Source organism: Lepidochelys olivacea (genome assembly GCF_965140295.1).
Source record: "Lepidochelys olivacea isolate rLepOli2 genome assembly, chromosome: 17".
NCBI lineage: Eukaryota > Metazoa > Chordata > Testudines > Cheloniidae > Lepidochelys > Lepidochelys olivacea.
The window spans coordinates 3330296-3346368 of record NC_140427.1 but is presented as its reverse complement, the minus strand read 5'-3'; the positions used below and the strand labels follow the sequence as shown (position 1 = coordinate 3346368).

Here is a 16073-nt window from a genome sequence, read left to right as displayed (position 1 = left end):
TCAACTCCTACTGGGAAAAGGGGCTTTCAGAAAGAAAGGTATATGCTCTCTCAGAAAGGAGAGTCTTAATGCTTAGTGAGGGGAAATGTTGATCTAACAGTATGCCCAAAACCCAGACAAAATATCTGCCTTCAGCAAGGCAAATTATAGCCTGAATTCTCTATGATAGTCTGGTGGATGGCCAGCCATCAAAAACCACACTCCTGCCTGGAAAGCTAAAGGAGGAAGGAAATTAAGCCATCTGGGGTTTGTGCCAAGAATAGGCTACATGTACATGTTAAGCAGCTTTTTGGAAAGGATAGCACCTTATTGAAAACAATGAGAGAAACTTTCCAAAGCAAAACAAAAGGCTAGATATTCCTGTCAAGGGTCTCCATGATATGTAATCCTGTGTTCCTCTTCTGAGGGTTGGGGAGAAACTATTGTTGCTTCAAGATTTTCTGGCACAGAACAAACTATTATTCAAAAATCAATTGAGGCAGTGATCTATCCCAAAACTAAAGTGGTAATTTGGAAAGTCTTCCCCACATGTATCTTCTAAAAAAATTGGAGAGAATTCTCATTTTAGTTAAACTGTAAAGTGGTTTTGACACAATGCATTATGTACAATGTACAAATCCAGAAAAATATATTTTGAATCTCCTTTATTATAACTTTAATTAGTTTAAGAGTGTGATGTAATGGAGAGTTTCTGTTTTATGTGGAAAGTCGTAATGATTCCTCATTCATAGAAGAGATTATTCTGAGTTGTGCCAGTATGTTACTGTTGTCACAGGGTACCTGAAGAAGCAGAGACCCAGAATTTCCCCTCTTCTAAGCTGTATAGGTTCTTATACCACACTCATCGCTCTAGTATCTGAGCACATTCCAATAGTGCATTAAGCAACTGACGTAACATCTGTCACATATTTATTCTCATATCCTCTCCCCAGGGGGAGAAGTGTGTTTAGGGAGTGTCTTGTTTTGGTAGGGTTTTATTAAATGTACTTGTTACTATGTATTACATTAAAGAAGGCAAGGTTAAGGAAATGCACCATGCACTTTGAGCGGAAGGTGGTGGTGATTGGTCTTAGTTCCAGAGTCTTGGACTGGTCCCCAAGAAAGCTGTGTCTCTGCACAGACAAGCTTTAGGCTTTATTGTAGAGAGTTCTATTGTACCAGAGGATTGATGTTGTTGACCACAGTCTTCTAGGTATCCTGAGCCCAGGCCATTGAGTCCCTTGAAAATAAGGACTGAGACCTTGAACTTAGTTAAGAAATTCTGTGGGAAGCCAGCACAGGGAGTGGAAGGCATGTCTAATGTGTCTGAGGTTTCCTGTGTTGCTGAGGAGAGACATTGCAGTGTTCTGTATTAGTTGGAGTTTCCTAAATACTGTATTCTTCATGCTCAGGTATATTGCATTGCTGTAGTCCAGTGAAGAAGTGATAAAGGTCTGACTGACTAACCCCAACTCTTTGTCCACCAGGGTGGGACAGAGTCTCCTAGCCAACTGGAGATGATAAAAAGCATTACTCGTGGCTGCTGCTATGTGGAAGCTTAGTGTCCGTGAGGAATCAGTACTCAGATCTAGACTATGGACCAAATTGACCAATTGCGGCTGTGTACTTTCAGCCAAAGGAAACTGCACTGTGACTGCAAACTCTTTAATTGCTTTCCTTTGCCTGCCAGCATCACCGCTGTCTTGCTCAGGTTCAGCCTCATCTGTGAGCTGATCTTGTCCAAGCATGGGGCTTTTATGGTGGTAGCAGTGTGGTCTCATGTTGTGACGGATAGGTAGAGATGTGTGTCATCTGCATATTGCTGACACTTAAGTACATGTCATCTGACCAGTTCACCTAGTGGCTGCATGTAGGTGTTGAATGGGACCAGAGAGAGAACTGATCTTTGTGGGACTCCACAATTGAGGGTGTCTAGTGGTGAAGGTGAAGTTTCTAATCACTGTTTATTGGGTGTGTCTCTCCAAGAAAGACTCAAACCATTTTAACGCATTACCTTGGACTCCTGCCACCTCTCTCAGGCATATTGTGAGTGACAGTGACTACTTGATCTTTTACCAGGCTAAATGGTGACAATAGGTTTGTTGAACTCGAGGAATTGTGGCTGAAAAACAGGAAGAGTAAAAACTGTGGTGAAGGGTGCTTTACAAATGCACTAGACGGGTTTTAATTAGCATAATAATTCCTAACATGGTAAAGTTGAGAAGAACCTACAAAATGGGATTTTCAATAGGTATTGTCATAATTTTTAGGGCAATTCTATTGCTTCCTACATCCTGTGTAACGGGAAGTAATCTTAACTTGCATAGGAGTCATCCTACACTTAGCCAGTAGTTCAGACTAGTGATGTACAAGTGATGATAAAGCACATCTTCCTCTCAGATTTAAGCAAAGAATATATTAGACCTTTTTTATTCCTCTGAGAATTTAGGTAGTCTGCTACAGTCATGATCAAAGCTCTAAATTTTATAATTTGTTGATGCATTTTATAGTGGAAGTTCTACCATGTTAAATAGGATTTTTCTCTTCATTTTATTGATTTCTCAGCAGATATTTGTACACTGAAAGGCTTTTCATAGAAGTCCTGTAAGCTCCCAGAATTTCAAAATGTAGAGCAAGAGTTGATAGTCTTCTGATGTGAAGGAGGCTTTATCCCTGGAAATATTTAAAACTAACTTGGATAAACAATTGGAAAAATATAATGTAGAGGAAAAAATATGTATAACATGACTTCTGTCTTAACAATCACCATTTTATTTATAGATTCATAGATATTAAGGTCAGAAGGGACCATTATGATCATCTAGTTCGACCTCCTGCACAACGCAGGCCACAGAATCTCACCCACCCACTCTTGCGAAAAACCTCTCACCTATGTCTGAGCTATTGAAGTCCTCAAATCGTGGTTTAAAGACTTGAAGGAGCAGAGAATCCTCCAGCAAGTGACTCGTGCCCCATGCTACAGAGGAAGGCAAAAAACTGCCAGGGCCTCTTCCAATCTGTCCTGGAGGAAAATTCCTTCCCGACCCCAAATATGGCGATCAGCTAAACCCTGAGCATGTGGGCAAGATTCACCAGCCAGATACCCAGGAAAAAATTTTCTGTAGTAACTCAGATCCCACCCCATCTAATATCAACTAAAGAAATTAACAGACAAATTCTTATTACTGATGCAGAATTAAGGAATTTAAAATTAGAACATAAGCAGACTTATTGAAATGTTGCCATCCACTTGTTCTGGTCTCTGGTGTGCATTGTACTGTGTGCTATTTTGATGTACAAAAGGTTATGCTCTTTTTCGAGTGGTTGCAGCATGTATTCCATTCAGGCTTGGTCTTGTGGGTATTTATGTAACTTTTTGCTTTTACTTGCTCTTTGCTTTTCAGTTATTTAATTCAATAAAGGAGTACTTTTGTTTGTAATCCTATCAAGATCTTGCACTTTGTCTAGTTTTAATTTTCTGCTCTCTCCTTCTCCAGAATCTTCACTATGGATTCAAAGCCTTCACTGTTAAACCCTACTGGATCTATACTAGTATCCTCCACAATAAAACAAGGGCAGATGGATTTGCAACAACTTCACCATCGAGCTGCTGTCATACCACCTATGGTACGTTCTTAATGTCATTTGAAGGGGAATCTGCAATATCCATAATTTGTTTTATGTTACATTTTGTTATGAAAAATATCATAGAACAAGAGAGAATTTGTTTTTGTTTTATCACAGTACATTTGTGATTGAGTTTAAATTACAATGATAATGCAAAAAGAAAAGGAGTACTTGTGGCACCTTAGAGACTAACCAATTTATTTGAGCATAAGCTTTCGTGAGCTACAGCTCACTTCATCGGATGCGTACTGTGGAAAGTGTAGAAGATCTTTTTATACACACAAAGCATGAAAAAATACCTCTCCCCACCCCACTCTCCTGGGGAGGTATTTTTTCATGCTTTGTGTGTATAAAAAGATTATCTACGCTTTCCACAGTACGCATCCGATGAAGTGAGCTGTAGCTCACGAAAGCTTATGCTCAAATAAATTGGTTAGTCTCTAAGGTGCCACAAGTCCTTCTTTTCTTTTTGCGAATACAGACTAACACAGCTGTTACTCTGAAACCAATGATAAATGCAGAACAGTTAGCTTTAAAAACACCCAGAAAAGTTCTGATGCTGCCTTTGAAGTATGTAGAAGTAGATTACATCCTTTGACATGGAGCAAGTAGACATGAGTTGTTGTTGGCAAAAGAGAGCTACTTTGGTAAATGTTTGATATGTATTATACAGATATTATGTACTTATTTTCTTCCCTTTTAGGTCTCTTGTAGCCCATGTAATGTGCCTATTGGAACACCCATTAGTGGTTATGCTCTCTATCAGCGGCACATTAAAGCTATGCATGAATCAGCATTGCTGGAGGAGCAGCGCCAGAGGCAGGAGCATATCGATATGGAGTATAGAAGTTCTGCAAGCCCATGTGGCACCTCCAAGAGCCCTAATGTTGAGTGGGAAGGTAGGCGACGTCTTTTTTGAAAACTCAAGAACTAAGCAACCCTAGATATTGAAACATGGGTCAACTTCTGGATTATAAACTGCAAGAATCAATTACTGGAATCTACTAGACCCTTTGCTAATGTTTCATCTCTGTGTATGTTGATCACCAATTTCATGGAATAGGTTTCATAAAGTAATTAGCAAGCAAATTACAAACTGCCCTTTAGTACCTTACATGTAGTTGTGTGAAGAGAAAAATGCATCCTACTGGAAGCCCTTCTGTTAGGAAAGGGTGTATCAAGAACCTGATACTGTGGCAAGGCAGTAAACTGGTCTAGAATTAATGTGGTGGATGCAGTGATGCTAGAGGTGCTGTCGTCTGGTCCGCGAATGCTTTGAGAGTCAGTGATAAAATCTCTTCTAATGTTGTACGTCCTTGGGTGGACCAACTTAGATCCTTAAATCAAACTTATTGAGTTAACCTTCTGAGAACAAAAGAGAGACAAGGTGAGTGAGGTAACATCTCTTATTGTAGCCCAATTTCTGCTGGAGAAAGAGACGCTTTTAGCTCCACTAAGTTCTTGAACAAAGACCTCTTCAGAATGTTGTTAAACGTAAAACTGTTTAGGACTGTGGTTCTCAACCAGGGGTACGTGTATCTCTGTGGTACCTAGAGGTCATATAGGGGGTACATCAACTCATCTAGATATTTGCCTAGTTTTACAACAGGCTACATGAAAAGCACTAGCAAAGTCAGTGCAAACTAAAATGTCATACAGACATTGACTGGTTTATACTGCTCTATATACCATACACTGAAATGTAAGTACTATATTTATATTCCAGTTGATTTATTTTATAATTATATGGTAAAAATTAGAATGTAAGCAATTTTTTCCAGTAACAGTGTTCTATGACACCTTTTTGTATTTTTGTCTGATTTTTTTTAAGCAAGTAATTTTTAAGCGAGGTGAAACTTGAGGGAACGCAAGACAAATCAGACTCCTGCAAGCGTACAATACTCTGGAAAGGTTGAGAACCTCTGATTTAGAATACCTTGGAATGTACATCCTCATTCACTACTTTTGTTGTAAGAACAAATGTTGTGTAACATCTGACTCTTACAGTGACATAACCAGCACTAATAACATGAAACATCTTTAAACATTTTGATTTTTGGAAAACAGTTTTGAGTTTTCAGCATACACTACAGTTTTAAATTACATTTTCTTGAAAACCTTCATATTAATTTTTGCCAAAGCAAAAAGAAGCATTGGTATGTTTGAGAATGACAGATGTTTTGAACAGTGGTGTACCTGTTCTCTTCCATTCACAATAGTGAGGAGAGAGCTTGTAGAGAACTGTTTTTGGAGGTTGTTCCTTTAGAATAGGTGGAAGAACTTGTGGTTGCAATTACAAATGCTACCTAGCCAAAATACCATTTCTTTGAATAATAGTTGGCATTGGCTGTAGTTTATGATGAAGTATTGGAAAGTTTGAGGATGAAGCTCTCTGCCAGCAAAATTCAAGATTTCTGTGGGTGCCGGGAAGAATTTGATAAAATGTATTTGAGTCCTAAAGGATTTAGTATTTAAATTCTGAACTTTTAAAGAGTTGTAGACATCCCAAACTATTCTAGAGTTTCTGTTCCTTTAAGTCTGTTTTGCAGCTGGGATTTCTCCACTGTATTCAATGCATTGGAGACAACCCGCAGATTCTATTTTAAACTTTCCGGTATAGGTTTTAGGATATTTACACATGATGCATGAGTTAAAGGCAAGTGGCCAGATGAAAGGCCATGTAATAGCACAGACTTATTGACAATCCGCAGTGAACTTATCTGTGACGTACAATGGTAGACATAGTAATTTTTTTTGCAGTATGATTAGTACTGTTTAACTGATGAGGTTAAAGGTGTACTTCCTCAGCTACAGTAGGCTGGTTCTGATTCATAATCAGGTATTCTTGAATTATCCTTTCACATTCCCCTTATATTTGTGAAACAAAATTGAGGTTCTAAAATACAGACAAATCTTGATCTTAATTCTGTTATTTCTAGTGCAAAATTTTCTTCCCTTTTCCTAGTCATTGTTTTAATTATGAAACCCCAAAGCCATTGACCATATAGATTTACTGCTCTTAAATTGACTAGGAGCAGCCCTTAACTGGTGGTCAGGAGTACGGAGATCAATAGTAGTGAGTTGTCTTCAGTCTAAAACAATATTTACTCTTAAATCTTGCTGGCAGGATTTAGAAGTAAATATTTATTAAGGATTTAAAAATAAAAATTGGCAGCTTCTCTACTGAACCTTTCTCACATGGCTTGAGTTCCTTGGTACTGTTTGTTTTTAATATAATTACAGTTGGAAGTTTTTTGTCTGCATCTATGAAAATGTACATTATCAAGTACAAAGTGAATAACTTTATTGATAAAAACTGAAGCAGGGAAGAGACTGAATCTTTTTAACTTTTACTTCTCCTATAGAAAAAATGTGCATAATGTTGCAAAAAATATTTCACCAGCTTTTTTCTTCAGTAATAAACTTATGTAATAATTTTTAAATTATGATATTTGCCAAGGTCAGTTGTTCAACGATGTTCAGCTCTATTTATATACTGTCAACTTTTAAACGTGTCTGAATCTGGAAGACTCAAAAAGACTAACAAGGCTAAATACACTCAGTTTCTAGGGGTAACATTTGAATCAAATTGAATGCCAAAAAGCTGGTACAGGAATCGGTACACTTGTGGTTTAATATGCAAAACTGTCTGAAGTCTCAGTAATTTCTGATCCAAAGATATTTATTGATCTTGAACTCCTACAGACGTTTTGTCATGTGTGGGAGGGTAACTGATCTGGAAGCTCCTTTTATTCCAGGAAGGGAAGAAGACCCGTTGTTGTTAACTGTGAAGTCTTTCATTTGCATCAGTGCTGTGATTAAGTGGTATTGTGTATGGAAGTCTTTACTTATGTGGTCTGAAAAGTTCTTTTGGAATGAAAGCATTTAAACTTCTGACAAGAGTACACTTGACTTTAGAAGACCAATGGTCTTGTCACTTGGCTATTGTGATCCAGTTCTTTTCACACTAAGTATTTTAATATAGGGTGGTTCTCTCATGATAATCTTAACTTTTATAGGAAAATCAGTTGCTTATATGCCTTACGTTGAGGTGAAACGAGCAATAGAACAGGAAGCACAGGTGCAAAACACAGCAGCAAGGTCGGCATCGCCATACAGGCTATCTCCAAGAGAAGTCAGTAAAGCCTCTCCACAGCCTGATATGAATGCAGCTCGCTATAGTGTTCCACCAGGTAAATATTATTTGTTTTGCACAATAGCCACTGGCGGTCTGCCTTCATAGGTTAGACTTCCATGATTTAATGTAGTAGTAAACTTTCTTTAAAGGCTTATCTGCACTATTGAAAATGACTTTCTTTTTTGTAAATAGACCTTCCTTTGGGATTTTCCAGTCATGAAAAACATGTACCCTCATGTTTTCATTTTGCATCAGCTGGTTCTCTTCTCTAATATGTATTTTCTTAACCAAATATGAAATCTTACGGTATTGGGGTTTTGAAATTTATTAAAGCTCCAGCGTAGAGCCAAAATGGCAGATGAGGATTTTATTTTAACTTGCAAAAAAGAATTCTCCAATATGATATGAATGGGGGAAGGAAAAAGGAAAGTAGAACCTGTTAAAATATACATTAGTACCTGATAAGAAGTGTTTTTAATAGACTCTAGCTATTCTGTCAACTATGGAAAAATAACCCACAATCCAGAAATGTGTATAACATTTGTTATAGTTCTTTTTCCCCAGAGTGTGATGTTGGACCGTAACAGAGGACAAATTAAGGAAAGACTAAATGAAATTAAGCCCAAATCTAATCAAGTATTAAGAACAAAAATGGTTGTGGGGAAAAAAACCTGTACGGTGAAAACTTGGTCCACCTTGCTTGAAAGTTTAAATTTTAAAGTTGTTTTAAAATGTAGATATTGCTATTTATTTTTATACTTTGATGCCAAGTTTAATTCCACTAAATTACGCCATGAAGAATTGCAGAGGAAAAATCCGTCTAAAAATGTTGTAGGACATACCACTAAGCAGTTCTTCTTGTATACAGTAAGATGAAGTATTACACTTGTTTCTGTTTTTAAGATTGTTTGTGTAGTGAATGATAGAGCCAGAAATGGGCTGTATTGTTTAACAAAACTTTTTCTTTAAAAGTTCTCCAGCCTGCTCCTCATCAAGTAATAACAAATATACCTGAAGGGGTCCGGCTCCCAACGACCCGGCCAACCAGACCACCACCTCCACTCATTCCATCCTCCAAAACTACTATGCCATCAGAAAAACCATCATTCATTATGGGAGGCTCAATCTCACAAGTAAGAGAACATTACTCAGCAGCAACTTCTAAGTTTAATATATTCTTGCTCCCAACTTCATATCTCCAGCATGGTGTTTATTCTTCTTCCAACTAAGAGCCACGTGGCCAGCCTACCAAAAACCCAAGAACTGCAGTTTCCTTTCATAAAGTGAGGCAGATTGTAGCCTTCATCTTTAATAGACTGAGTTGGCTAGGACCTGTAGTCTCCCGGGGTTGCACCTAAGAACTAAAGATGAGAGCCATGGTAATCTGCACAGTAGAATTTTGTAGACTGCATTTGGCCACCCTTGCTCTAAATTCTTAAGACAGAGGCATCTTTCCACATAGAAAATGAATGCACTAGTTCATTTATAGGTAAACCAGTGCTAAAAACTGTATAACATCTGAGTAGTACAGAACTAAAAATGAGTGACTTCTATCAGCAGAATGGCATTAAATGCCATTTGCTTTTATACTGTCTACAGAATGACAGTTGGCAATGAAGCTAATGGTGTCCAGTCAGTGTTATATTTACTCCAGTATTGAAACTGAACCCATCCCAAACCTTTACCAGCCAGGAGTCACATGGGCAACCTGTGGGGGTGGAAAGAACTTTTTGTAGCTGCTCACTGGCTGAGTTGGCTTATTTATTCCTGTTCAATATTTGTTCTGAATACTGCAGGAGATGTGTTAGGCTGTCTAGAGTTCCTGTTATAATTATGTAGCAGTACAAGATATTTTGGTCAGCTCATCATTTATTTCCATTTAAATAATTAAAAACTAAAGCACAGTCTAGAATGTTAATATGCGAGTAGTAATTTAATATTATTCATTACCCAAAAATAAAATTTATCAAAATGATTTATTCTTCTAGGGAACACCTGGCACTTACTTAACATCCCATAGTCAAGCTTCTTATAGTCAAGAACCAGCAAAGCCATCTGTGGGATCCATATCTCTTGGCCTGCCGAGGCAACAGGAGTCTGCCAAACCTGGTAGGAAAACTAAAGCCAACATAAACATTATATGCAAGTTTTGCGCATTAATAGTGGCAAAATTAATTTTGTCTTTTTTTCTAACTAGCTTCCATACCCTACATCAAGCAAGAAGAGTTCTCTCCCAGAAGCCAGAATTCCCAGCCTGAGGGCCTCTTGGTCAGGGCACAGCATGAAGGTGTGGTCCGAGGTAAAGAAATACTCATGTGTTGAGTAATGAATTTTAATTTGTCAAGGATGATGAAAATGAGTCAGTTAATTTTTATAGTCCTCACTACTTGACTTGCCATAAAATCTCTTGAGATTTACTGACTATTGTTGGCCTTTTCAAGGCCGGGTATCCAAGTGCTATTCCAGGCTTCCTATATACTGTTCTCTGTGAGTGCATATGTCTTACAAAAAGCATTTATAATTAGTAGTCTTTAAAAATTTTAATTTTGAGTCTTTCTGCCTTGCAAATGTTCTTTGAAATATCTGGTATATCTACATATGTGAAATTAACAAATAATAAGTAAAGGGGTACTGTTAGTTTAAAATGTAGTCAATTAATAGTAAAAATAAAAACCACAGGTTAAAATATGTTTTAGGAATAAGCCTGCCACTAGCTCTCCCTTCTTGTTTAGAAGACCTAGGTAAAACAGTGAAACTGACTATACATAAAAATACTGATAAAGACCCACTGTAAGAAAACTGTCATTTTATTTCTCATCTTTCTGTTATATATAGACCTATAGCAATAATACATTTTTAAAAAATTCAGATAGTTTGACTTTTTAAGTTGTCACCTTGGAGAGAACTTTCAATTATTTTAAGCAAATAATTTGTTTTAGTTGCCAGTTGAATTGATGGGGGCCTTATTTATTGGTTTTCATTTAATTTTGATTCAGGTACCACAACAGCTATACAAGAAGGAAGTATAACACGAGGAACTCCAGCCAACAAAGTTCCTGTTGAAACCATCCCTTCTCTGCGAGGCTCCATTACTCAGGTTTTTTTCCCCTTTACCTTCTATTGTTTGGTACTAGCACAGAGGTACTTATTTTTAAAAATAATCCTTAACATCTTTGCATAGGTAAATATAAACACTCCAAGAGTGAAATTCCAACACCATTGAAGTCAGTAATGCCAGGATATCACCTCTGACAAAGAATTATCATGCATGTCTAACTTTTAGCTTAATATCACAGGTTTTGTAGTAGTTCTAAATGAAGACTTGTTAGCTGTACCTTACTTCACGTCTGAGTAAAATCCTTGCAGTGCAAGAATTAAGAAATAAATCTTGGTAATCAGCTTTGCACAGATGTTATAAAATCCCAGGAACAACATAACTAATTCTTAAATCCCTTTGTCTTTCTAATGCGAAGATACAAGTAACATTCTATTTTTAGTTTTATGGTGGCTTGTGCATACAAAGGGAGTAGGCACAGTTAATGAGCAAACAGAACACCCTCTGAGTTGGTAACTCCCTTTCTTGATTTTTATAATCAGAGTCTGAGGATACATTAGTATGTAGTGTTTGAAGATTAAGTACAGCCTAATGATCTTGGATAATAGTATAGCTAAGTAGATGTTCCATTTCCCCCAAAACAGTTGTTGTAGTATGTCCAAAAAAAAGCTCCCGGTCACAAAGGAATGATGTAATATAGCGTTCCCCATTGTCATTTTAAAAAAAAAATTCATAAAGTGGCAGTGCAAAATATACTCCTCTGCACTAGTACTATTACATGAAATACCAGGAACTGTACCTGAAATTTCTGATTAGAGGAATCAGGATTATAGGCCTGAAGCTACACTTCTTGTTCTCTGGTGCCCAGTTTTCGGTATCTTACGTATGTTCAGAATTATACTTAATTGATTTGATTGCAGGGTACACCAGCATTGTCCCAGTCTGGGATTGCTGCTGATGCATTGCTGAAAGGAACCATCACCCGACTGGCTACCGAAGACAGCAGCCCTGAGAAGTGCCGAGAGGAAGCTGCAGCCAAAGGCCATGTTATTTATGAAGGCAAGAGTGGGCATATCTTATCATATGATAGTAAGTATTTATATATCGGAGTAGTATAACTGGTCCATAGTTTAAAATTGCAACTGAGTTTCCTCTTCTATCAAATCTGTGGATTTCAGGTTAGGAATCCATTATTTTTCTATTTTTTTACATATAATTCCATACAAAAACCACTCAGCTAAACGAATGCTAAGATTGCAAAGTCAAGCACCTGAAAGTTAGGAAATGTCAATGAAGGTTGCCTATGCAACCTTAATTCTGCCCCATTGTGCATGTGTATAATGATAATAGTACGTTATGAGATCATGGTTTTTCCACACAGGATGGACAGAGCTGCCTCATTGACTGAGCAGTTCAATATTTGTTTTGTCTTCATCATTAAATATATAACCCCCATGCATTATTTATTGCACACTATCCAAACCCTTAAATTAAAGTTACCCTACGCCTTGAATTTCCAGGCTTCTTATTTTTTAAAAAATAATTACAATATTCTTGTAAGGATTTTATCCTTAAAATACAGATACCTTTTCAAACCAACATTTTAACATTGTGTGTGTGTGTGTGTGTGTGTGTGTGTGTGTGTTGGAATAATGTATAATAGGTTTTCTTATATAAAGGGAGAGTATCCATATATTTAAGCCAAAATTTAAACTGCTTTAAGACTGTTCTAATCTTAGTGGAGAAGGCTTTTATAGTTCCTTAATACTCAATATTTTGTTCTTCCATTCCACTTGGAAGAATGAAAAACCCCCAAACACGGTATTTTTATAAGACCTACAAAAAACCTGCAGTTTCCCTGGTGGATTTTCAGAAGCAGTCATCAAACAAGCTGTTCCCATAACTAACATAACCTCACTGGAGTATTGGATCTAACATAGGAAGACTCTTTCACAGAGCCTCCCTGAAGTCAGTGGGACTCCATGTGGGTTGAGGGGTCCACCTGCCTAGTTCAGCTTGCAGTATTGGGATCATAAATTATTAGAATCATCCAGAAAGGTGACCTTGGTGTGATGGGTCTTACACAGTGTATAACTGAAGGAGATAAAAACTGACACTAGTATTTAATTTCTACATTAGTTTTAAAAAATTAGTTGACAAATGTGAAAATGTCAAAATAACACTTCCTTTAAAGAATAGAGAGTATTACAAACTCAGGAGAGTTAGAGGAAATAAGTTATCCTTTTAACATTAAAATTCAAACTTCAGATCAAAATATTGTAGACAAAAATATTTATTTGCTAAAGTAATATTACAAGATTTAAGTAGTAAAAGATGAGTGTTAAAAAGGCATTTAAATATGTTTGGGTACAGTATTGAAAAGGTAAACATTGTTAGAATAAGTTTTTGGTATCCTGTATCAAGGTTCTACTGTGTAATTGATTGCTTGGTTATGTTATGTTCTCACCTTTTCCTTACTACACATCTGTATAATTTAGCAGCTATTAAGAACGTCCGAGAAGGAACCAGGAGTCCAAGGACTGCTCATGAAATCAGTTTAAAGAGAAGTTATGATACGATGGAAGGAAATATTAAACAAGGAATGTCAATGAGGGAGTCTCCAGTGTCTGCACCATTAGAGGGTAAGCACCTATTTTAAATATACTATGTGCCTTAATAACAAGTACATTGGGGTAGATCTAAATCAAGAGGATATTTATACAGTAAACTGGAAGAGAAAGGAGACTTAAAGATAGAAATCAAATCACTGTAACTTGATATTAACAGAGGTGTAAAAGCATTTTAGAGCTATTGTTATTGGCGAAGAGATAACTAGTAGCATAGAAGTAGCGGACTAGATAGTAGCAGCAATACAACAAATACTTCTTTGTATTACTTTGTTTTGCCTGACATCTATTAATTAAGACTTGTGCAGCTGCCAATATTTATATAACAGAGCATCACTGGATTTTTTTGGTTTGTTGCAAAATGACTGATTTCCTAAACCATGACCCAAGATAGTAATGGTGAAGTTGAACTGTAAGCCTTTAACTTTCCTGTGTGCCTTTTGGGAGTACAAGAGGCAAAGAAACGTTCCTCTAAGCACTGTAGAACCAAGTGGAAGAGACTCCCTCCTTACCAGTCACATGAACTCTTAGTTCCCTCTTCATTTAACCTGTAGGGAACATCTGAATACCTCTTAGTGAGATGGAGAAATGCAGTTCGGAGAGGATTACAGATTATATCCCAAAATATTTACTTGCTAGCTTTAACTTTCTGGTGTGTACTCCTGATTTCTTTGGAGTGGGAGAACCTAAGACTGGTACTGAATGCCAGTCTTATACCTCTCTGATCCACTTTTTCTCCACAGCCTATGCAGAATTGTGCTTTAGGGGGTCTTGATGTTTGAGTTAAATTTCTCTTTGGCTCTTCATTTCAGCTTCTTTTAGATGGTCCCCATGTTAAGTCATCTTTAAAGATAGAATGGGGGTTTTAACCAGTCATTGTTCTGCTTCACATGTCTCCTAAATGTTCTGCATCACCAAGTGAGGAGACTGGATTAGGGTGAGTGCAGGAAAAGCAACTACTACAGTTTGGAAAGCGTTACTCTTCTTTTTCCCCAAGACCAGTGTCTTGTATATGTTTAAATACTATAGTAATGGGGTGGGGCATATGCTTCCTTTAAATTTGTTAGGGCAGAGACTGTCTCTTAAGCTTGTACAGTGCCTAGCAGAATGGGGCTGGGGCCTCTAGTCACAACTGCAGTGCAGATAGTAAATTATGTCAGTAGCTAGGTAGGTAGCATGTACTTTATCATTCTTGTATTTAATTCTCTAACTCAGCCAAATAACCTTTTTAGGGTTAATATGCCGTACACTGCCTAGGGGCAGCCCTCATGCAGAACTGAAGGAGAGGACTGTGCTGTCTGGCTCTATAATGCAAGGTAAAGTTTTCAGTAGTGTAGAGGCTGACATTAACTTATTGATCCTAGAAGTCTGACTTGCTGCACCCTACCTAGTTGCTGACAATGGTAGCCATGCAAAAGTTAAAACCTTTTAGTAGAGAGATGAGTGTTTTCCATGCATAAGCTTCCTGTTAGTTATTGATACATATTGTACATTAAGTTTTTGTGCAAGAATTGGTAGATGGGGAGCTATTTTACATGAGGAAATTTGTAAAATTGAAAGAAGTATATTTTAGCATTTTGCATCTTCAGGTGCCGAATAAAAATAACATCATCTTATAAGGAAGCATTTGAGGAGTGTGTTGCTGCCTTTGCTTTTAGCATATGAGAGCACGCCTGACCCATCCGGTGTCTTAAACCATTGCTTAGTACTGTTCCCTTATGGCTTTTAGTGGTAAAATTAGTTCATTAAAAAAAAAAAGTACTTCCTGCTTCTCTTTCTATATTGCAGTCTTCTCTGTTCTTTATGTTACACCAGGCATGGGCAAACTTTTTGGCCCGAGGGGCCACATCGGGGTTGCAAAACTGTATGGAGGGTCGGGTAGGGAAGGCTGTGCCTCCCCAAACAGCCTGGCCTCCACCCCCCTCCCACTTCCCGCCCCCCTCAGAGCCTCCAACCCCCCCCTGCTCCTTGTCCCCTGACCGATCCGACCCCTATCCACACCCCCGCCCCCTGACAGGCCCCCCGGGACTCCCACGCTTATCCAACTGCTCCCCGCCCTATTACCATGCCGCTCAGAGCAAAAAAACCTTGTAGCCCCACTGCCCGGCCGGAGCAGGGGGCCGGCACACAGGCGGCGCAGTGAGCTGAGGCTGCAGGGGAGGGGCCGGGGGCTAGCCTCCCCAGCCAGTAGCTCAAGGGCCAAGCAGGACGGTCCCATGGGCCGTAGTTTGCCCACCTCTGGGTTAGACCCATTTGTAGAGGGAGGTCAGAGTTCCAGTTTGTGATTGGTATTTGCAGTTTGCTAAATGTGCAAAACAATCTTTCAGTGGCCGTTAACATACTAAAGACTTGGTTAACTTATTTTCCTTCCACACAAGGTACACCAAGAGCAACAGCTGAGAGTTTTGAAGAAGGCCTGAAGTATCCTAAACAGATTAAGAGAGAGTCTCCTCCCATACGGACGTTTGAAGGAGCCATAACCAAGGGAAAGCCGTATGATGGAGTCACTACCATTAAAGAAATGGGCCGTTCCATCCACGAAATCCCAAGACAGGACCTTTTAAGCCAAGAAAGTCGCAAGACTCCTGAAATAGTACAAAGTGCAAGGCCAATTATGGAAGGCTCCATTTCTCAGGTAACAATGCAA

General features: G+C 38.2%; 1 protein-coding gene across 13 annotated transcripts in view; it reads left to right on the top strand.

The window, feature by feature from the left end:
- The window catches only part of NCOR1 (nuclear receptor corepressor 1), a 114603-nt gene that overhangs the window by 76912 nt on the left and 21618 nt on the right, over positions 1-16073 (top strand). For 7 of the 13 annotated variants that reach the window (XM_084651213.1, XM_084651202.1, XM_084651211.1 and 4 more), the window contains 11 exons: positions 3477-3606; positions 4310-4505; positions 7626-7799; positions 8717-8877; positions 9733-9853; positions 9942-10043; positions 10741-10841; positions 11720-11888; positions 13298-13441; positions 14659-14742; positions 15805-16061. In XM_084651213.1, the coding sequence (XP_084507339.1) occupies positions 3477-3606; positions 4310-4505; positions 7626-7799; positions 8717-8877; positions 9733-9853; positions 9942-10043; positions 10741-10841; positions 11720-11888; positions 13298-13441; positions 14659-14742; positions 15805-16061 (1639 nt within the window). The remainder of the gene's footprint in view (positions 1-3476; positions 3607-4309; positions 4506-7625; positions 7800-8716; positions 8878-9732; positions 9854-9941; positions 10044-10740; positions 10842-11719; positions 11889-13297; positions 13442-14658; positions 14743-15804; positions 16062-16073) is intronic. The other 6 variants (XM_084651205.1, XM_084651204.1, XM_084651203.1 and 3 more) reach the window with 1 other exon arrangement.